Raw genomic sequence first — 22122 nt, 5'->3', positions numbered from 1 at the left:
CTTCATATTTACATTACTGAGAACACCTTTGGACCATCTCCCACTCCCGTCCCTTCCAAAGCCATCGTCACAGCCTCCAACCTGTTCCAGCCTCAGATACCCGCTCTCCTTGGACTCACCATCTTCTCAAAGTTGATGAGATTCTCCACCAATGTGTGATTTCCCTCATGGATGAAGGTCATGTCTGCAAAGAGATGGGCCTTGTTCATAGGTCCCCAAACTCCTTCCCCTCCCAGCAGCCAAGGAAAGGTGAGGGGCCAATAACAGGGAGGCGAGGGCCTGCCTCCCCCCACCACGCGACCCTCTTCCTCCCTGCTAACCTCCTGGAATAATTTCTTTATATCACTTAGGCCTCGTGTCATCGGCCATCTAATGTCTGCGTGTCTTAACTCTGCTTCTACCTGGTAAGCTCCTTGTTAACCTTTGTGGCCCCAGGGTGTTGGCACAGTGGAATCATCCAGGGGGTCTGGTGGACACTCTGCGGCAGGGACGGGCGGGATGGGAGCAGGGCGGCAGGGGCTGGTGCCCTTACCTTTGAGAAGAAGGGGCATGAAGGGGATGAGGGGAGGGGAGAGCTTGGTGAGGGCCAGACGGTACACTCGGTGGTTCCACGAGGGGTCCTGAGAGGGAGGAAGCCACAGTGAGAGAGGGAGGGTGGTCCCGCACACTGTGACCTACCACGTGCCACAGCACAACCAAATGCCCACCCGCCAAGGAGAGGCCATGTGCCCACTCCTTGGAGCTCAGCCTCCTCTCGGCCCCAGATCTTCCCAAGGCAGGTTGTGCGGCAGGCAGAGAGACCCGGAGCTGGGATGCCAGGCTGCGTGACGTGGTTTCCTGGCCTCCAGTTAGCCCCCAGGACACGCATGGACATTGTCACAGGGGCTCTGAGGATTCATGGAAAACTCATTTCTGCCCCTATCTCCCTCTGTCCCTCTCTAGTTGGTATACCCCTTTGTACTTCTTCAGCCCTAGGAGAAGAATTTTTTCCCCCAGAGCTCTTGGAGCCTTGCTGATGAAAGCAGCCTGCACGAGCTCTCTTAAACTCATTTCTGCCCCTATCTCCCTCTGTCCCTCTCTAGTTGGTATACCCCTTTGTACTTCTTCAGCCCTAGGAGGAGAATTTTTTCCCCCAGAGCTCTTGGAGCCTTGCTGATGAAAGCAGTCTGCACGAGCTCTCTCCTGAACACTGTACACCTTTTGCTACCCCCGCTACAATTCCTGGGAGTGGAGGGCTCAGCTCCTCAACTCTTGCCTCATTTTTGGCCTAGGCGCCTTGAGTCTCCTGAGGGCCCTCTGACAGACCCCAGAACACCATGCGAGTTGGGTCAAGACCTGCTTCCTGAGTCCTGAGGCAGGTCAGCAGCCCCCTGGTGGTCCCCCGGCACCTCAGGCCCCAGGGCTAGCAAATGCCGCAGCAAATGCCACACAGGCCCCTGTATACCTGCTGAGGCATATAATACACTACACAGACCCCACAGTGCTGAACACCGCATTTCTCAGCCAGCCCCCAGGCTCACAGGCCAAAGGGAACCGGGCCCTGACCCAGCTGGAAGCCCGGACAGTGGCCACGGACAGGCAGGGGTGCCATGGGGAAGAGGCGGGGGCTCGGGCCGGGCTGGGGGGCGTGGGGAGCACTCACCAGCAGCCTCTCGAGGGCCGAGTAGAGCTTCCGGACTTTGTGGGGCAGCCGCTGTGAAGGAGAGGCAGGCGGGGCTGTCAGTGCTCTGGGGTTGCAGGCCCTATCCCCAGCCAGGACCCCCAGGACAGGCAGGGGCCTGACTCAGGACCGGGGTGCGGAGGCCCTGACCTACCCGGCAGAAATGGCACTCACCTCCCAGGTATGGGCCAGGCGGCTGATGGCCGAGTTGCTAAGACCAAACATGACGGCAAAGAAGGAATTAAGATTCTTTTGCTCCTTGAGGCTGTGAGCAGAAGACCCAGAGACCCTCAGGGGAGGCGGCCACACACACAGAGCCCCAGACCCACACCACCCCCCAGGCCACAGCACAAGATCCGGCCAGGCCAGTGCTGCCCTTGCAGGGCCTGGGGCTTTATGGTATGGGGAGGCAGGGGCCCCCGGGGCCCCAGGCAGGCATGAGGGTGGGCAACTTGGCCGCACCCCGATCACAGATCGGGGGGTTAAGTAAAGGCACCGTGGGACTTTGCCACCCAGCCCTCCCAGCCCACAGGCACTCACTGGGCCGCCAGTTTGATGAACTTCCTGAGCAGCTGGGCCCGTAGGCCAGGCACGGAGCAGAGACACAGCTCCGTGGCCACCCAGTACTGCAGCTCGTTGAAGCGGCGCATGAAGCGCTCCAGGTTGGCGGTGGTGACGTCCCGCAGGTGCTGGGGGCCCAGCACATAATGGATCAGCTCCACCTGGGCAGGGGGGCAGCACACGAGGTCAGTGCGTGGGGCGGGGTGTCCAGCACACGAGGTCAGTGCATGGGGCGGGGTGTCCCCATCGCCCGCTCTCCTCCCCTCCACTCTGCCCCAGCACCTGGTGGATGCTGTTGAAGAGGCTCCAGTCGTGGTCTGTGAGCTGGCCCGCCAGGTCCTTGGTGCTCACCAGGTCCAGCCCCTCGGCAGAGCCCACACTGGGCCCCAGCTGCTCGGGGTGTGGGGTCTGCAGGTGGAAGAGTGCTCAGAGGGGTTCCTGGGGAGTCCAGGGGGCATGGTGCGGGGAGAGAGTCTGGGGCCAGAAGTCTGTGCCCAGGGCTGGAGGAATGTCAGGAGGGCAGGGGTGCTGCAGGGAGTGGAGGGGCTCCCCAAGGAGGCATGCCCTGACAGTTCCCCAGTGCTGGGGCCCCTCTCCCAGTTGAGAGCTCCCAACAGTTCTCCCCTTGAGACTTCCTCCATCGGCTGAGGCCCACTCTTCTCTCTTCCTCCTTAGGAACAGCCAGAGCCAGGCCCTGCTCTCCTTTCCATGTGGCCCTGTCCTAGCGCCCACCCGCACCACTCCCAAAACAGCCCTTCCCGGGGCCCTGGCGCCCTGCCTGGCCCTACCAGCTCGTGCACTTCCTGTGGGTTGACAACAAAGAGCCGCTCGTTAAGCCCCAGGGATGTGGCCACACCGCGGGCATCTGGCTGCAGGCCAATGGCATCTGCGAAGAGAGCAGAGGCTGTGCTGGGTGGGGACAGAGAGGGAGGCCAGGGAGCAACCGGAGGCGGGGTGGAGGCTGGAAGAGATCTCCCAATAGCGGCCCTGGAGTCCTAGGCAGGTGTTCTAAATGCACAGGTGCGCATGCCCACACACGCACAGGGGCAGCAGGGCCTGAGGACAATGAGAGAGGAGTCTTAGTGAGACAGGCTGACACTGGGCAACGCTGGAACCTCCCTGAGCCCCAGCTTCCTCCTTTGTCAAACGCAGACACCAAGATTTCCCGTGACTACTCATAAGTCAAATGAAGTCATTGATATAAATAGCGGCTACAAGGATATGATACATATACGAGCCCTTTGAAAATTGGGAAATGCCTTATAGAAATCTGTGTGTGGATTTTCTTTGTGTGTGTGTGTGTGTGTGTGTGTGTGTGTGTGTGTGTATTTTCATCAGCTCTTGTGGACTGGGATTGTGTTTTCATTCATGTTTGAGTCCTCAGTCCCTAGACCAGTAGCCTCCAAAGTAAGGTACACAAGACCATCCATGCATCCAGGAAAAAAATATTAGCACTTACATTGATTTCCCTTACCTGTTTTGCATTTGGTCTGTGTGTTGCTCTATGATCACGTAGCAGTAGTGTAGGAGTGTGTGAATGTGACTTGCCAGGAAATATACACAAACAAGGGAGTTTGTAATAAGATACTGACTACTGACATAGTGAAGTTGCTCAGTCATGTCCGATTCTTTGCAACCCCGTGGACTGTAGCCTGCCAGGCTCCTCCATCCATGGAATTTTCCAGGCAAGAGTACTGGAGTGGGTTGCCATTTCCTTCTCCAGGGGATCTTCCCAACCCAGGGATCGAACCCAGGTCTCCCGCATTGCAGGCAGACGCTTTACCATCTGAACCACCAGGGAAGCCCTGACATAGGTGTCCATCAAAGCAATCAGTGCTCTAAACAGAGCATGGCATGTAGGGTCTCCATTAACACTGGCTTTGGACAACTGCAACTTGCCAAGTGGCCACCAGAGGGCAGTGCTTCCCAGAGGAGCACACAGGCACCAGTGCCCTCATCATCTCGCCTTCCTGAAGAAAGGAGGCTTTGCTGGTCTCCCTGCCACTCCTTGCCATTATTCTCTGCATGACCAGCTGCTTACCCTGGGCTCCAGCTGTCATATCCATGCCGTGTCTTTCATGGATAACAGTGGTTTTTAATGTCCCAAGTTCTCTAAAGGCAGGTCTTAATAATCCTCATGCTGCCATACTCTGAGCACCAACTTTATGCCAGGTCCCATGCTAAGAGCTTCAAACACAGTAGCTCATTTAATAGCCACAGCAGTCCTAGGTGATAGGTCGTTACAGTGCTCATTCAACAGACAAGGAAATGGAAGCTCACAGAGGTCAGACAACTTGGGCAGGATCATATAGACAATATGCAGTGGGTCTGGGATTACAACTCAGGTCTGGGAGTCCACAGTTCAGGCTCTTAACCATCAAGCTGCTCATCTTACCTGCCATGGTACCTCTGCCTCCTAACATGCTGCTGGCCCATAAATGACCCTCGAAGATGTTGATGGACTAAATGAGCAACTACCTAAATTCAAAGTCTGTCTATGTACTCAACGGGTGAGCCTGGGAAAAATCACTGAATCCATTTGAGCTTTAGTTTCCTTGTCTTAAAATAGGATAAACGTACCCATCTCATAAGATGGCTATTAGGATTAAATAAATATGTAAGCATGATAATAATGTCAGGCATGCCTGGTGGCTCAGTGGTAAAGAATCCACCTGCCAAGCAGGAGACGCAGGTTCGATCCCTGGGTCTGTGCCCATCACCTGGAGCGGGAAATAGCAACCCATTCCAGTATTCTTGCCTGGTAAATCCCACAGACAGAGGAGCCTGGCGGACTACAGTCCATGGGGTCACAAAGAGTCGTACATGACTTAGCAACTAAACAACAAATGATAATAATGAAATAGTAGCTAATATCTATGTACAGCTGTCAAACATCATTCTAAACACTTTTATAGATCAGCTCATTTAACCCTCACAAGCAGGCACTTTTTCATCCCCATTTTATAGATGATGAAATGGAGCACAGAGAGATTAAGCATCCTGCTGGGGGACAGAGAGAAGGGAGCCAGAGGGCTGGGCTCAAATGCTGGCAGCAGGCTTCAGAGTTCATGCTCTTCAGCACAACATGCAAAGCACATTGAAGAGATGTAATAAGCCTCCCATAAATGCTAACTACCATTAACATTGACAAAGATGGTGATGATCTTAATTCAGTGGGTGGGCAGAGCTCTGAGGGGGCCCCCTCCCTTGGGACCACCCTACCCAGAGACACAACTCACCACCTGCCGAGTTGACCTTCACTAGCACCTGCCCCTTCGTCCAGCTGTCCTCCTGGGCCAACGCTGCCATCACCTCTCTCACTGAGGCCGTCACAGGCAGCTGCAGGGTTAGCACAGAGTGGTCTGGCCGGCAGATGTCATAGGGGACTGGAGAGGAAGATGAGACTGAACTGTGGGAGGGAGCCGCCTGGTCTCCCCACCCCAGCAGGGAGAAGGCAGTGACTGCAGTGAGGGAGGGTCCCAAGGAGGTGGGTAACGGTACTAAGGAGAAGCCTGGGCAGGCAGGTGGGAGACCCTGAGGTGAGCGAGGGGGGAGCCTGAAACAGAGACCCCCAAGGAGCACAGCATGCCATCCTAGGCCAGGTACCCCAAAGTCAAGGGTGGTGAGAGCAGGGTTCGAGCTCTGCCCCGGCTGACTCGGACCACCAACCTTTGTCCCCAACTCTGATGGCACAGTTGCTGCTGGGGAGAGGCTCGTCCTGGCTGGGGAGCCAAACAGGTACATTCCGGGCCTGAGAAGGAGAGGAAGTAAGGACCAGAGGACACAGGAGAGCCTGCAGGGACGGGGAGGGGCCTGTCACCCGGAGCATGGGTCCCACACAGCACACACGCCACCTAAGGGATCTGCTTGTCCTGCAAACCTGGGACAGGTAAGGCGCTGGGGACATGGGGACTGAGGCTCCCAGGGGAGACAGCAGAGCTCAGAATGAGTCCATGCCCCTCTATGTGTGTGTCACCCCCTCTGCCAAATGGGCCCTGAGCCTCTCTAATCTAACACAAGGCTGCTGTTGATCCTGGTCTTTTCCTCCTTCAGCTACCATTTGCTGTCTTCTACATGCTTATTTTAAGGATCTAAATATGCATAAAAGCCCTTTGACAAAATATTATTATCCCCATTTTACAGATAAAATCAGTGAGGGCTCAGAGAGGTTAAGTAACATACCCAAAGCAGCACAGCTGCTAAGTGGCCCAGCTGAAATCCTAAACCTGCCCCGCCCCGCTCCTCCTCCCCCATGCTCTTGTCCACCAACACTCAACTGTGTCAGCTGCCCCATAACCCTTCCTCCAAGGCCCCACCACAGTGGGCTCTTGGGGGGCCCCCACTGCCCAAAGGCTTCCCTCACACAGCTCCTCTGCCCACCGACTATTCTTTCCAGATTTTGTACTATTTTCCTCCTCCCAACTCTAAAGGCAGCAGATGAGGTTTAGACCTTGGTCCATGGTTCTTCCCTGGATTTCCAAATCTCTGCACTCCCCTCAGAGCTCCTCCCAGCATCGTGTACCAATGCCCCCCCCCCCTCCCCGCCCTCAGCATCTGGAAGACTCTTAAAACCATACCACTGGGCATTGAATTATCTTGCAGACCTTGGTCTCAGGATCTTCCATATCTGTGCTCCATCACCCCAAATACTCCTCAGATCCCCTCATCCCGCTTCCCAGGCTACTCTTCTGGCCATTCCCCTGGGTTCAAGGCTCCTGCTCCCCCCTGCTCCCCTCCCCCACAGAGTATCATCTAGTTCCGGGGTCTCTGTGTTCCCCCTTCTGCAGCCCAGGCCATCTCCGGATCCACCAGCCTGTATCGCCTCACGCCTTATCTACTACAACAGCGCAACTATTCTCCGCCAGCCTAGCCTCTCGGGTGCTTCCCTCCCTCCCACTCCCATCTGCCTGACCAGAGCCAGATTAACCTTCCTATCACAGCGTCCAGGCCACCATTGTCTGCTGGATAAAGCTCAGGCTCCCCAGCTGACCTATTCAATACGCAAATCCCATCTTGTCAATCCTGGGCTCAAACACCTCCAATGGCTTGCAATGGTCAAAGGACAAAGGCCAGGCCCCTTTCAGCGGCCCACAGGGCCCCACCTGCTCTGGCCCCTCCAGGGCTCCCTCAGGAGGTGGGCTCCCTTCCCCACACTTGCCTGCGGCCTCTGCGCCCCCCACCCTCACTCCCTGCACCTCCCAGTTCCAGCGGTCGCTTCTCCCTGACCCCGATCCTCTCCTTTTCAGCCCTTTCCTCCCTGCCTCCAGAGACCCCATCTTTGTCCTCATTCAGCATGAGGTTGCTCTGCAGCTCTGTCCCCCACTTCCCCGTGAGCCCCTCGAGGACAGGGTGGCTCTCCCAATGCCCTACCGCATCCCTGGCATGCCTTAGGTGCCAAGGATGCGGTAGGGGGTTGGGAGAGCCACGCCGGCACCTAAGGCATGCTGCCTGCCCTTCACTGAACATCAGCAGCAAGAGGTCAAGGCCCCTCAGGGATGGAGCCAGCATGCCAGTGGGCCGGGAGAGGCACCAGCAGACAATTAGCCAGGAGACAACTAAACAAAGAAAACAGTTCCACTGGGACAAGGCTTCGAGAAAACCTTTGAGGACACCTTGGAGGGGAGCCAGTGGAGGAGGGGCTCTCACAGGGAGATGGGAGGGGCCGGCAGGTAGGGGCAGGAGGCGAGGAGGGAGGGAGCTTCACCTTCAGCAGAAAAGGACTCAGAGGAGGAAGGGGGCAGGATGAGGTGGGAGAGGCAGCTGGGCCCTGCAGGCCCACATGAGGCATTTGGGTTTGATTCTCACTGCGAGTCTCCACAGGCAGCCCCAACATACCTTGCCAGTCCTCCCCACCCAATTCTTCAAATCTCACTCCAGTCAGGACTCCTCCTCCCACTTTCCTCTCCCAGTCCACTGCTGGGGGTGGCACTGGCCCCCAGGACCCCCAGGGTTTCAGAGATGCCTCCAGGCACCAGCCCTCACCTGCCAGGCGGGAAACTGCTAACTGGCCCAAGCTGTGAGCATGAGTGGGCTTCCCAGGTGGCACTAGTGGTAAAGAACCCGCCTGCCAATGCAGGAGACATAAGAGATGTGGGTTCAATCCCTGGGTCAGATATCTCCAGGAAGATCCCCTGGAGGAGGACATGGCAACCCATTCCAGTATTCTTGCCTGGAGAATCCCATGGATAGAGAAGCCTGACGGGCTACAGTCCATGGAGTCACAAAAAGTTGGACATGACTAAAGCAACTTAGCTTGAACATGAGCATGACCAGATGGAATAAAACCCCTTGTGGGGGTGGGGGGGACTGACCTTAGACCTCTGTCTCCTGCAAGGCCCAGCCCCAGTGTCACATGCAGCCCGAGCTCCATGATCACCTAACCCAGACCAAGGATGTGCCTGTGTTTGGGGGGGACCTTCCCATGTAGAGGGGCCTGGAGGTCCTTGGAGGAGGGGGAAATCAGGGGCCCGGCAGAGGCGCGAGGAGCCCACTCGGGACGGACACCTTCATCTGAGGAGACGTGTTCCCACAGCCGTTCTCCAACCTGTGGAGCAAGTGAGAGGGAGGTGAGGCTGGGGGTAGGGTCTCCCAGCAGGCAGGACGATGCAGGCTCAAGAGCGGAGGGGTGCCCAGGCTCTGGATTCCCCCCACCGTCACCAGAGGCTCAGAGGTTGGCAGACTTGGAGAGGATGACCCAGAACAGGCACGACTTGAAATCCAGCCCCTGGATCCTACGATTTCCCCAGGCCAGCAGGGGAGGGAAAGAGCTCCAGGGAGAAAGGGACCCGGTGTGGTGTCAGCTCAGGGAGGCCACATGTGAGCTCTCCCTGAACCCCAGCTGCCCCCACGGGAGGCCTGGGAGGGCGGGAAGGTCTGGAAGCGCAAGGTAAAGGCTGGGAAATTGACTGGGTGGAGCAGGCGGGAGCTGGCACCAAGGGTGCTCAGCAATAGGTAGGAGCCAGTGAGCAGCGCAGGTGTGCGGGGCGGTGGGAAGATGATACACAGATGACCGCGGGCTGCCTGAGCATGGACGGACGCATGACGGGAGGGTGCAGAGCAAGAGACTGGTGAGAACGCTCACTGAGATGAGCAGGACTAGACAAGTGAGCCAGCACAGGGTTTTACAGGCAGCAGCCGAAGCCCTGGGGGTGGGGGTGGGGTAACGGGCTCAGGGCGGCATAGCTGCAGAGATGCAGCCTAGATTTAAGCCACGTGTTCGCCCCCGCCCCCAGCCGGTGCTCCCAGCTCCTGCCGCACTGCCCGTCCTGCCCGCCTGTGACAAGGTCACTTGAGCCAAAGCATCACCTGTGGTGTCGCCGCCTTTCTGGCCACTGTTCCCGAAGCAGGTTGCTAAGCCGGGCGTCCCTGCTCACCAGGTCCGACAGTTTCTGGGGGGGAAGCCAAGGTTCACTGAGACCCCCGTGTCCATCCTGGGCAATCCGGCCCAGCCCCGCCTGGCTCCCAGGTACCTTGAGGAAGCTGGTGGCCACAGGGTCGGTGCGGAGCGTAGGGCCGTATAGGGTCACCCACTGACTGACCAGCCGCAGGATCTGTTGCCTCTTGTTGCAGACGTAGGAGCTGCGCTCCTGCTCGCTGCCCCCCGCGGGCTCCGCGTGGAAGGTGGGTCCCAGTCAAGGGAACCGCAGTGTCCAACAGGACCACCCACCACCCCCAGAAATGGGCACAGGAGGGCAGGACACCCGGAGCCCGTGAATGGGCTGGGCCTGGAGGGTCCAGGACAGCCGTGCTGCGGGGCCATCCCTCCTGCCCGTCCCACACACCGTCCCCACCCCCAGGGCTGGAAGGATATTGGTGCAGGAGGGCAGCGCAGAGCTGAGCAGTGGGCATGAAGACGCTGTGGGTCAGCAGGAAGTCACTGAGGAATGTCTCTGTGAGGCAGGGACAGGGGACAGGTGAGGGACTCAGCGGTCAAGTCTCCTGACCTCAAGTATATGCATAACCGCGGCATCCTTTTAACCAACCCCACCACGGGCCACAGAGCAGCAACATCCAGTCCCTGTCACAGCACTCCCCACACAAGTCGAGAACACAGGAATGAAAACTTCCGGCCCGCTGACCAAAGAGACCAATCAAGCACCCGATGAGGTCAGATGCACAGTGCCTGGCCCTCTCCCAGGCAGTGCTGACCGCTCTCTGAGTCAGAAAGCAGGCAGGGTGTCTCCCGCCCCTACCTGTTGGGTCATGAGCGCTGGAGTCAGGCCGCATGGCCTCCAACAGAAGTTCTAGGATCTTCTCTGGGGTGCCAGACATCACCGTATACCTGGCAGAGACAGCCGGTCCATAGCACTTGAGCCCCGACTCCCCCTCCCGCAGCTGGGGCAGACATCAAGAATCAATCCTATCACTCAACCGTAGTTGCCAGCCCTCTGCCCACCCCCGTGCGGTGGAGGGGGAACTAACTCGGGGGATGCATCTTAATCCCTGGAAGCCTCTCCACCCCCTGCGGGCAGGTGTGTGACACAGAGAAGGGAGTAAAGCCCGGGAAACAGAAGGAGAGAAGGTGGGCAACAGAGGTGGTATGGAGAGGCGGCACGGCGGGTGTGTTACCGGTTCCTGCCTGGGGTTGGGGGACGAGAAGGGCCAGTGCCCTGGGAGGCTCTCTCCAGCACTAACACCACTTTGCCATGTTCTTCCAGCCTCATGGTCTTTGCTTCCACATCCTGGAGAACAAGCCACACCCAGTGCTCCATATACAACCATAGCTCCTCTCCCCAATCTAGGGCCTCCCTCTGCCTCCCCCATTCCAAACTCCGAGCCCCACAAGGCTCCCACAAGCACCCGCAGCCCTTCTCCCTCCCTAGTCGATGCCCACTGACCTTAGATGTGTCCCTCACTGCTGACTATCGCCCAGCCTGAGCCCCTTCTCCAGCCCATCCCTCCCAGCGCTCCTTCAGTGGATCCCACTCTCCATCAGGCTGCCTCCCCTTGCACCCTAGACCCCCACCCCTGTCTCCTCACCCCTGATCTCCCACTAGAGCCAGGGTTCCCAGGGCTCGCTGAACCTCCTCCGCATGCCACGCACCTCCTCACACACCCAGAGTTGGGCTCCCGCCTCCAGCCACCATCCCCAAGGTTTCCACCTCTGACCTTTCCCTACCCCTTAAAGCCTCCGTCTGGTCCCTCCTCCTTGCCCCTTCTCCTGACACGTGTCCCTGCCCTCCCCACCCCCAGCAGCGGCACCTTGATGATACGGTTGAAGTCCTGTTTGTCCACGCGAAGGAAATGACAGTTGTCTTCCCCCAGGACGATGGTGGCTGCCCGGGGTGCGTCGTTCACCAGAGCCAGCTGTCCAAAGTCGTCTCCCTCGTGCAGGGTGGTCACCAGGCCCTGCAGCCAGGCCCGAGTTACAGCCCAGCCCCCCAGCCCTCACCGGGACAGATCCAGAGCCACCGAAGCAGGAGGGGACCTGAGAGACCGGCAGCCTTGGGGCCATTAAAGGCACTGCCCACGAGGACAAGGACCAGTGACCAGCTCCGCCCCAGGGGCTGGGCACGGGGGGCAGACTCACCTTGCCATGGGTCACCACGTTGACTGAACCCTTCCAGATAATGTACCACGAGGTGCCCTTGTCCCCCTGGCTGAACACTGAGAGAAGCAGCACAGATCAGACATGCCCCAGGCACCCATCACTTCTTCCCTGTGGCCTCCGCCCACGTCCAGGCAGGACTTACACACAGTTCCTGCCTTGCTGTGAGGTTCAAAGAGCAGGACTGCAGCCAGTTCCCGCTTCACCTGTGGGCAGGGGGGCGAGAGTCAGGGAGGCGAGTCCGGGGACGAGGGGCCCGGGGACGAGGGGCCCGGGGAGGAGGTCAGGTCCAAAGCCACGCATGCTCGGGGGACAGAGCTGTGATGAGGTCAGGTGACCTGGGATTCAGCAGGAGACAAAGCAGGGGAAGAAACGGGCAGAGAGAGCCAGAAGGGCCTTCGGACAAGGATGCCACGCCGGGGACAAGACATCAGGCTGAAGTCTCCAGGCCACAGGTGGAAGGGGAGGGGGGTGTCTTCTGGCCTGGCAGGGGTCACAGGACGGGAGGTTTGGGGGAGGGCAAGGTGGGGCGGGGGCCAGGGGCTGACCGAGTTGGAGAGGTGGGCCACGGCCTTGATGTGCAGCAGCTCCTCAAAGATGAGGTCCAGCTCCTCGTCTGTGCGCTGACCAGGGCTGCGGGCACAGGGGACCAGGAAGAAATGATGAACTATGAGCCAGGTGCGGGGAGCCACAGCGCCCACTCAGCCTGGGCTGGCCGGGGCTGCTTATCAATAACGGGCCAGCCTTTGATGGAAGCGCACCATGCTCCAGACATGGGGCCAAGCACTTTACATATGACTTCATCCCACCCTCACAACAACCCCGTGATGTGGGCTATCGTTATCCTTTGACAGAAGAGGAAGCTGGCCATCAGAGACCCAAGGACACAGAGCTAGTAGCCAACGGAACTGGAATTTGAACCCAGACCTGCCACGATTGTCTTGGCCACGGATGCTTCTCAGAGGGGGCAGGGTCACTGGAGGCCACAGGCCCCAGGGCCTCAGTTACAGAGGAAGGACCAGGTTCAGAGGGGGCAGGAGGGCTCGAGATCACAAGGCATGTCTGTGGCAGGTGCAGACCAGAACTCAGGCCTTGGGTCCCGCCAGGGTCCTATTCCTCCACGAGAAGTCGGGGCTCACTCCCCCTCAGGGGGAAACCACAGAGTCTGAGAGCAGGGTTTCGCCCACTTACGGCTTTCGAAGCGCCACCGTGAGCAGGGCATCAGGCCCCCGCTGGGACAACAGGGCCAGAGCCTCCACCAGCTCCTCCTCCAGCTCATGGACGCCCACGGGCTCTGGCTCCGGCCCAGGGAAACGGTAGAACTGGGTGTCTCGGTCCTGGAAGGCCCAGTCGTGTTTCACTGTGGGGCAGAGGCCCAGGCGAGGGGGAGGAGAGGAAATTGAGGCCACATAGGTATGAGGCTTCCACTCAGATGCCCAGCACAGGCCTGCTCCCCAGGACTGCCTTGCACTGGGCGCCCACCCACCCGGGGCTCAGGCTCACCATGGCAGAGGGCGCCTTCATCCAGGAGCACCTGGCAGATACCCACGGCTTGGCTCCGGGAGTGGACGCCCAGCCCCAGGGCCAGGATCCCATCCACCAGCTCCCGGCCGGAGCAACACTGCCTGGGAGGGGAAGGGAACAGGGCAGAGAAAGGAGATCAGAGGGCAGGAGGGAGAGAGGGGAGGGAGGAACTCCATCCGAATGGCACCTTCTAGAGCTAGCAGCAAGGCTGGGTCCAGAGCCTGGACAGAGTGAAAAGGAGAGAAAACTGCTGGGGGTGGCGGGGAGGCGGGCGAGGAGGCAGCCAGGGCCGCCGCTCACCTGTGGAGCCGGAGGTGGTACTTTCTGTCTCTGATGAGGTTGGGGCAGTTGGCCAGGAGGTGTCGATGCAGCTGCTTTCCTGCCCTGAGCACCCGCTCCGTTGAGGCCTGGAGGAAGGAAGCACAGCCAGCTGGCTCAAGCCCTGAGTCCAGGTGTGCGGGCCCCCTCCCAGTCCTGCCCCTCTGGACTCGTACCTGCTCCAGGCTCACGCTGAAATCCAGGGACTCCTCGCTGCTGGTGAGTGGCGTCTGAGGGCAGTGGGGAGTCTGAGTGTTAGTGCCAGGCCTTGAAACCCAGCTCTCGGGCCCATCCACCACGACTCCCAGCCCCGGCCCAGCTCTTGACTCCAGTCATTCATTTAGCTAACGGTTCAACAAAGACTCACTGGGTACTCCCCCATATGCCAGGCATCTGCCTCATCGCTACCCAGGAGCCCTATTACTAGACCCGTGTCTTCCTTCATGACTCCATCAGCGCATCCCCAGGGATAAGGTCCCAGCTCTGCCTCCTCAGGGCCCAGTGTGCCCAGGCATCCAGGTAATTCAGCTTGTAGGGGAGGGGCACCGGGGAGCTGGGGGAGCATGGGGACGTGAGATAAGGCCAGGAAGTAAGCAGCTCAAGAGGTCCGGAGGCCCATGGCCTGATGCTGAGCCAGGGTCGGTCCCCAGTCACAGGACTACAGACAAACTTCCTGCCTTCTGTGGGCCTCGATGCAGGCTGGCAGTTAAAGACACAAGCCCTGGAGCCGACTCCTGGGTTCCAATCCCTGCTCCTATGTAACCCTGAATATATGATTTAATCTCTCCCTGCCTATAAATCTATAAAACATTCATAATAACAACTCAAGCTTTGGAAAGGATTACGTGAGTTAATAGAGATCAAATGTTTAAAGCACTGACTGGCATATACATATAGTTGTGTGTACACGTTAGTTATTATTACTCATCTGTGAAGCACAGGGCGGGTTGCCTGCTGGAAGGCCCTTTATTCTCCTCGATGCTGCTGCTAGTCCCTAACCCTGCAAATCTGAGTCAGACCTGGCAGCATATGGGATGGCTCCGGAAACGGGGCTTATGTAGAATCATTGGTGAACGAGGTTTCCCTGCCCTTGCATCTATTGGGCCATCCAGGACTCGCAGGCCTGTTCGCCCTGGGATGTCGGCCATAAAAGCCTCTCATGCTTCTCTCCTCCTGCCACCTGAGAACTGGAACTTGTGAACACCCCTGAGAAGGATGCCCTACCCTCTAGGAGCCCTCCCAAAGGCAGGCACTGGACAGTTCATACAATATGTCTTTCTTGTGATTTCATCTGACTTCACAGAGAATAGGCTCAGACGGGAAGCAGGCAGAGGAGGCAAGGTCAGTCTTCCTTGACTTAATCAAGAAACAAAACTCTAGAGGTGATGTGCCCTGGTAACTCAGACACATAGCCAGACAGCCAGGGATAAACTCAAGCTCCTACCAGAAGTGCTTACATTCTTCGTCACACTCCACCCGGTACACTGCCTGTTTCCTCTCCCTCCCCTTCCTTCTCTCCGCAGCCTCCCCATCAGCACTCAGGGCCTGAAGAGGACCTGGTCTGGGGCCAGAGCCCTCTCCCCGTACCCAGCATCTTCCCACTGTGTGCCGGGCAGAGGCCTGAGGTCCGACATGCGTAGGCGCTTGGCCCAATGCCGGGCAGAAGTCACTAGGTGTCCCAAAGGTATCCTTACCCCAGTCCTGGGGCCCATCCTAGTGCCAGACATGGCCCTGGAGACTCGGTGATAGGACAGGAAAAGAGGAGGAGCCAAGGAGGGAGGAAGGGCAGGAATGCTACCCGGCCAGCCTCCTGAGCTGGAACAAACAGTGCCAAGAGCTAATGACTTGTTGTTGCTCATGTCAGAGTACCCAGGTGGCCCCAGTCCCCCCAGCGCCCCTCGGTGCCCAGGACCCAGGCTCCAGCACACACTCCCTTCCTGGTATTATTCTGACCCTGGAGGGCACATGAGGAGGGGAGGTGCCCGGTCACATGGCCAGGCTGGTCAAGACTCAGATCTCAGATCCGCAGGCCTCGCTTCAACCATTTCCTGTCCTGCCCCAGGGGACGCGCAGGAGGCTCAGAGCTGGAACGCTGGCCCATCAGAGCTGAGGAAGAGACCTGAAGGCATCCCTCTTATTTTCCCAAAAAAAGCAGCAGGAGCCCAGAGAGATGAAGTAACTTGCCCAGAGTCACACAACTGCTTAGAAATGTAAGATCCTACTGGAATAATTGTTATCAACGCTGAAGCAGAAGTAGGTGTTTGTCTCCTGTTTCCTGGCTAGAGAAAAGGAGGTACAGAGGTTATGTAACCTGCCCTTTTCAAGCTGGTAAATAGGGGCACTAGAATTCACCCTGTGCCCATCTGATTCCAAAGCCCATGATCTTAGCCACTAAGCCCTACCATCTCCCATAGAGCCTCCACGGTGCTGGGCCTCCCCCACTGTGTGCTATGGACTCGGAGGTGGTAAATTCTGTCCTCAGGAACGTTCCACGGGCAGGGAGTTTGAAAAATTCTGGGTTAGACGAAGTTCCATATGTGTGTCATCACAGTCCCTCTGAACCCTTGCCATGGGGTCCATGTCCATGGTCCCCTGTGCATGGGGACCTCCTGGGATCAGGGTGGGGGTCCTATTTAGGGACTGCGGTCAGGTGTGTGGGCTCTGGAGTCAGGCGCCTGGGTTCAAATCTTGGTTCCCCACTACCAGCTTGTTGTGTGACGCTGGGCTGCTTATAAAGCTCTCTGTGCTTTAGCTTCCTCATCTATAACATGGGGTTGGTGGCAACAGTACCTATCCCATAGGCTAATTTTGAGGATCAAATGAGTTAATTAATAATATGGAGCATTCAAAGCCATGCTTGCTTTGCAGTAACTACTTACTCAACGGTAACTTAATATAACTCTTCTTTCATGATGGGCAGCCATTGCTTGGACACAGTGCAAGAAATGCTGTACTTTGACTGATGCTGTACCTGATCTGATGCCCCGGAGTGTCAGCTAGAAAGCAGTGGCTGGTGGGGGTAGGGGGGGAGGCCCTCACCCACCACCTCCTATCAGGTTTGGACAGGAAGGGCTCAGGGTGGAAGAAGAGCTCCTAGTTAGTTTCCCTGCACAGCGTCATGGCCTGCCCCACCCCCTCCCTGTCACCGAGTGTCCGCGTCACACTGGAGGGGCAGGCACAGAGCCAGACAGCCACATGGGGACCCGTCAGACCAGTTCCCTTAGGCCACGGCTAGGGTCTCGGGCCAGGGCTGTGTGCGATGGGACTGGGAAAGGATGCATGAGGCAGGTGAGGTTCTGGAGTGTCACTGGTACCTTTTGTAGCAAGAGAAAATGCACCACACACTTGAACTCTGCAGCCAGATTGTCTCGGACCCAAGCCCAGTTTGACCCTTAGCAGCTGTGTAACCCTAGACTGTCACTTAGCCTCTCTGGGCTTCTGCTTTTGCATCTATAAAATGAAATGAAAAAAAAAAAAGTGAAATGACACCATGAGTAGCTATCTCTCAGGGCTTCTGTGAGATTATTTGATGTGATTAAAGCTCATAATAGCACTTCGGATATAAATACTACACAAACACTAGCTACTTCCATCATTTGGACAGGTTGAATGAAAGCATGTTTTCTGAGTTAGAGAATAGAGCCACCTCTCCCAAAACAATCACTCAAAGAGTAGCATCTCAGGGTTCTCTAAGCGCAGGGGACCCACCAGAGGTCATCCTGACCTTGCCCCTGCCTCTAGACAGATTGGTTTCTGACCTTGCCCCTGCCTCTAGACAGATTGGTTTCTGCGTTAGCTCCCAGACATCAGATAAGATCTCATGTACCCCTAATGTTTATCAAAGGAGACGTTCTTCCACCCTATTCCAGCATCAGCTTTGCCATGGTTGTTAAGTCCTTCCTGTGTCAAACCTCAGGGTCTCCTGATGCAACCTGCTTTAATTCTCTCTTGTTCTGGTCTAATGGGAACACAAAGTGCTCTCTTCAGACCTCAGGAGGTTGATGGATTTCCCTCTCAGTTTTCTAAAGGTGGCCACGGCCTGGGTAACTCCTAGCACTGTCCTCCTGGGACTCTGGGCTCCACCTCCTTACAACATCCACCCATCGCCCTGTGTATGCACACTCCCTGCCGGACACTTGTTCCCTCACACGAGCCCCCTCAGCCAAAGGCATCATCTCAGAGGTGAGAATTAACAGCTTCACAGGGACCCAGAGTCTCTTAAACACAGACACAATGGGCTGAAACCACCTCACCCCTACTCCCCAGAGACGGTCCTCAGGAGAGGATGTGGCCCCTGCCTCGAGCCTTAAAAATCTAAGTTCCCTCTAATCATCAATTCGTGCACACACACCTGGTAGGGGAGGGGCCTCGTTTCTGTGTCTCTGACCCCATCTCTCACTCCACTGATCCTCACCCGCACCTTTTTGGCCTCCCCACGCATACCAGCCCTTCAATTCTGGGACTGAGGGAGTGAGGAGACAGCCTAGCAGCCTCCTTCACTCTCTCCCTTACTTTGGGTCCCAGGGGATCCTCCAGTGACCTCATTGTCCTGGCCCCTGACCTTCCCCCGACTCCCCACCTAGCCTCTACAAGCCAGGCAAGGGACAGGAAATGCACAAGTAATTATAGCCTGAGAGGGAAGAGGGAGGGAGGGTTCCAGCCCACTGGCTCCAAGCAGTGGCTACTGCCAGTGACCTGGGGTGGGGGTGGGGGGCAAACAGCTAAGCCCAGAAAGACCCTGGCTCCCCTGCCCCCTCCAGAGTGCCATCTGGAGCAGGACCCAGGCCCATGAGGCCACTTCTCAAGAGGACCCAGGGAGGGAGGGGATGGAGGACAGCTGGGGACCGACACCTAGATTCTCCTCTCACTTCCCATTGCAAGGGGGACCCCATTATCTTGGTGGGCCTTGGTTTTCTCAACTCAGCTTCATATTTTGGTACATTTGGTAAATATAAATGGCAATATTTGGTAAATACATAAATGGGTGAGGTAGGAAGAAGGAGGCAGAAGGTGGTGGTCATTCTACTCAAAAAAGAATTTGCTCCTAAGAGAGGGGTTCTCCCAACTCTATCACCTAATCCAACTCCACCCCTTTGCCCCGGTGCCCTCCCCGCACCCACCTGCACACACGTCACAAACACACACCAGAACTCAGGTGAAGAAACTCTATTAAGTCTGGGTGACTGGGGAGAGCTTCTCTGCTGTTTTGGATCCTGCAACCATATCCTGCCCACCATCTCCCCCCGCACCCAACACACACTTCTCTTTCCTTCATTCTTGCAGCTCCAGAGATGTTCTTCACTGGCAAAGGGAGCTCCGTTCATCTCAGAGTCTCCAAACTTCTCAGAATTCTCCCCGGAGCCCCTCCAAGCCGATGCCAAGCAACGTTCACATGACCACTTCACCCCAGATCAAGATGCAGACTCCACACAGTTCAGTCTCACTAAACGAGAATGCTGCCACGGTGATGTTTAAAGAATAGTACCAAGCTTACCTCCCCAGCACTTGACCTGACCCCTGTATTTCATACATGTCTTCCACCCCCACCTGAAGAACACACGAGCGCCTAACTCAAGCCACACGGAAGTGACAAGTTCTTTTCCCCTTCGCCACACGCCTGAATAGGGGGACTTGGGCACCACACACATACACAACACAGTTGTGTAAGCCACCCACACACTGCAGCCAGACTACCTGACCGGCTGTCCACACCAGGTGTATCCCCCAGGCCTGCAGAGCAAGTTGGACCACCAGCAGCATGCTCGCCCTCCCAGTCCGGCCCCCTCCAGCCCAGGGGGGCCTGGCCCTGGCTGGGGAAGGGGATGGGACTCACCCAGCGCAGCCCCTGGATGCAGCTGGGGCGCTGGTGTTCGAGCAGCAGCTGGTAGGAGCAGCTTCGGGACCGGTACATCCTCCTGAGCACCATGTTGAGCAGCGTCCCCTCCGGCACCACGTCCGGGAGGCCTCCCAACAGCGGTGCTCCCAGAATCGAGTTGCCCTCCACAGCCAGGCCCACCTGCCAGCGGCTCTCACCTGGCCAGCCCACCTGTGATGGGAAGAGGAAGGCAGCCTGACATGAGGCTGGGTCCTGGGCAGCTGGACCAAAGCACGGCCCGGCCGCCCCAGGCAGAAGCACTTCCTTCGAATCCTCTGGACTGGTCAGGCGGAGGTGCTGCGCCCCTGCCAGGAGCCGGGGGAGGGACAGGAAGACCTTCACTGGGGCCTGCCGGTCTGGCGCGCTTAGGGGTCTCCAGCCGGCGGCGTACCAGAGATCAGGCCCTTCTTTGGAATTCTGCCCCACCCCACCGATCATGGACCTGCAGGGATCTCCACCAACTCCCAGTATGGAGCTCCGGACTCACTGGATCCCCGAGAAACGCAGCTTCAGCTCAAACCCTTCTTTTCTCCTCCTTCCTCACCCTGGACCAAGCCTCTGTCTCCCACCCCAACTCCCCCACCGTGTCAGCTTCCTCCCTGCTCCTCCTCCCCCGCCCCCACCCCACCTTACCCACCTTCATGTTCCTCCTTCAAGCTCGCACAGCCGTGCAGGCTCTAGCAGAAGGCAGGGGGCGGCGGGAGCACCCGCCCGCCCCACAACGAGCCACTGTGTGCCCCCGGCCTGGAAGTCCCCGGCGAAGTGAGCAGACCAATGCGTAGCTGGAGCCGCTTCCAAGGCAGCCCCAGCCAGGCTGGGTGGAAAGGCTCGTCTCGGGTTGGGGGAGAACTGGGGGCTTGGTGGGGGGACAACGTCACCCCCGCCCCCCGCGACAAGGAACCCCGAGCCTCCCCTCCGTCCCAAACGAAAGAGCCAGCTGGCACCGGGCGCTGAAGCGAGGCTGCAGCTGGCACTGATCCGGGCGGGAGCTGTCACACCCCCTGCGCGGCCCGCCCCCTTCCCCTCCCGGGCCGACCGGAGGGGGCAGGGAGGACGCGCCGGGCGCTCGGGCAGGAAAGGGGGCGGGCTCCAGCAGGGGGCGGAGTCGGAGCCCCGGGTACCCGGAGCTGGCGGGAACCTTGGCCTCGAGAAACCCCGGGGGCCGGAGCGCCCCGGGAGTGTGTGCCCGGCGGCGGCGGCGGGACTGGAGGGGTAGGGGCTGCGGGGCAGGGCCGCCATGCGGCCGGGAAGAGAAACGCAAACAAGGAAACGGGGGGAAGGGGGAAGGGGGTGAGTCACTGCGGCCCCACCCGGGAGGGAAATCCGGGCTGGGGCCGCTTCCCGGCCGGGGGTGCCCTGTCTCCTGTTTCGGTTCAGGGTCTCGAACAGGCTGGGGGAGGGACTGGGCCATTTTCCCGGAGGGAATCCCGCTGCCCAGCCTCCCACCGCAGCGCTCCTAGGCACGCACCCCATCCGCCGCCTTCTCCCCGCCCTACACACGCACGCACACCCCCGGCATGGGTGGGGAAGTTGAGGCTGGAATGGAAGGATGGCGCCCGCGGACGGTGGGGGCTGGAGTCGGGGCCGAGCTCCGGGAGGAGGGGGATGTTAGAAGGCCTCGCCCCCCCGCGGTTCCGGAGTCCCAGGCCGGCTGTGTGTGGAGAGCCATCGCCTCCCTGGGCCTCAGTTCCCGCCGCCGCGCCAGTGGCCCAGCGCCCCCTCTTCGCCTTTCTCCTGCTTCTGAGGCGGCGGAGAGATAGTGGCTCCTGGTCAGCTATTCCCCCGGCGCCAGCGGCATAACTAGTCCCATTCTTCACTGAGGGTTTTGGAAGGAGTCGCGCGCCCCGCCCCCGGCTTTCTAGAACGCACCCTCTTTTTGCCCCATGAGTGTCCCTTCCCTCTGTAGCTGAGCCTTCCTGGACAGAGGAAGACACATCTCTAACATACCATGCCCCCTGCTCTTCCACCGATGATTATTCTCTTGGGGGTGTGGGTGTGGATTTTCATTGTGATTAAAACCTCAATTTCAAGTGTCTTTATAAGTCTTCCCAGGAGCTCATCAAATTTAAGTTCCAGTCCCTTAAATTCAGATTCAGTCTTACTGGCATGAAATGGAAAATCTGTGTTTTGAACAAATACCCTAAGGTTGTCTGCTGGGAATGTTCTCACTGTGAGAAATGTTGGTGGAGTTTTAAATGCTCCCTCAGGGAAGATGAGGTTAGGTATGCGTCCTCAGTTGACTTTAGCCCACCAGGCTCCTCTGTCCGTGGGATTTTCCAGACAAGAACACTGGAGGGGGTTGCCATTTCCTTCTCCAGCGGACCTTCCCAGCCCAGGATGAAAGATGAGTCTCCTGCATTGCCAGGCAGATTCTTTACTACTGAGCCACCTGGGAGAGGAGCCTAAAGATGATTCTAGCCCCAAGCCCAAACCCAGCCACCCAGGTTCAGGGAATTTTAAAGAAGGAAGAACAGTTTGAAGGGATTAACAGGCAGAGGTCACATGGGGAAGAGAGTTGAGAGGGAGTGGGGCTGGGGAGTGAGTTGAAATTTCAGGTTGCTGGTGCCACTGATCTGTCTAGAAGTTGCTGCAGGGGAGTTTCCAGAGATTGCGGTCATAAACGGGTCTCTGATTTCC

General features: G+C 58.0%; 1 protein-coding gene across 6 annotated transcripts in view; it reads right to left on the bottom strand.

The window, feature by feature from the left end:
- The window catches only part of RAPGEF3 (Rap guanine nucleotide exchange factor 3), a 29547-nt gene that overhangs the window by 1928 nt on the left and 5497 nt on the right, over positions 1–22122 (bottom strand). For 3 of the 6 annotated variants that reach the window (XM_070454511.1, XM_070454513.1, XM_070454512.1), the window contains 24 exons: positions 19444–19656; positions 13787–13840; positions 13593–13699; positions 13272–13393; positions 12960–13128; positions 12317–12401; positions 11914–11974; positions 11751–11827; positions 11423–11569; positions 10790–10902; positions 10414–10502; positions 10032–10110; positions 9691–9841; positions 9527–9609; positions 8726–8765; positions 5891–5972; positions 5461–5607; positions 3010–3107; positions 2504–2629; positions 2201–2382; positions 1835–1925; positions 1643–1693; positions 533–620; positions 120–184 (listed from right to left, as the gene is read on the bottom strand). In XM_070454511.1, coding sequence (XP_070310612.1) covers positions 120–184; positions 533–620; positions 1643–1693; positions 1835–1925; positions 2201–2382; positions 2504–2629; positions 3010–3107; positions 5461–5607; positions 5891–5972; positions 8726–8765; positions 9527–9609; positions 9691–9841; positions 10032–10110; positions 10414–10502; positions 10790–10902; positions 11423–11569; positions 11751–11827; positions 11914–11974; positions 12317–12401; positions 12960–13128; positions 13272–13393; positions 13593–13699; positions 13787–13840; positions 19444–19536 — 2400 coding nt within the window. In that variant the 5' untranslated portion in view covers positions 19537–19656. Of the gene's footprint in view, positions 1–119; positions 185–532; positions 621–1642; positions 1694–1834; positions 1926–2200; positions 2383–2503; positions 2630–3009; positions 3108–5460; positions 5608–5890; positions 5973–8725; positions 8766–9526; positions 9610–9690; positions 9842–10031; positions 10111–10413; positions 10503–10789; positions 10903–11422; positions 11570–11750; positions 11828–11913; positions 11975–12316; positions 12402–12959; positions 13129–13271; positions 13394–13592; positions 13700–13786; positions 13841–19443; positions 19657–19972; positions 20042–20122; positions 20517–22122 lie in introns of those variants that run through there. The other 3 variants (XM_070454510.1, XM_020889233.2, XM_070454514.1) reach the window with 3 other exon arrangements.

This window comes from Odocoileus virginianus, chromosome 24, assembly GCF_023699985.2.
Source record: "Odocoileus virginianus isolate 20LAN1187 ecotype Illinois chromosome 24, Ovbor_1.2, whole genome shotgun sequence".
NCBI classification, from domain to species: Eukaryota; Metazoa; Chordata; class Mammalia; order Artiodactyla; family Cervidae; genus Odocoileus; species Odocoileus virginianus.
The sequence above is the reverse complement of the archived record's forward strand: the minus strand, read 5'-3'. Positions and strand labels throughout refer to the sequence as shown.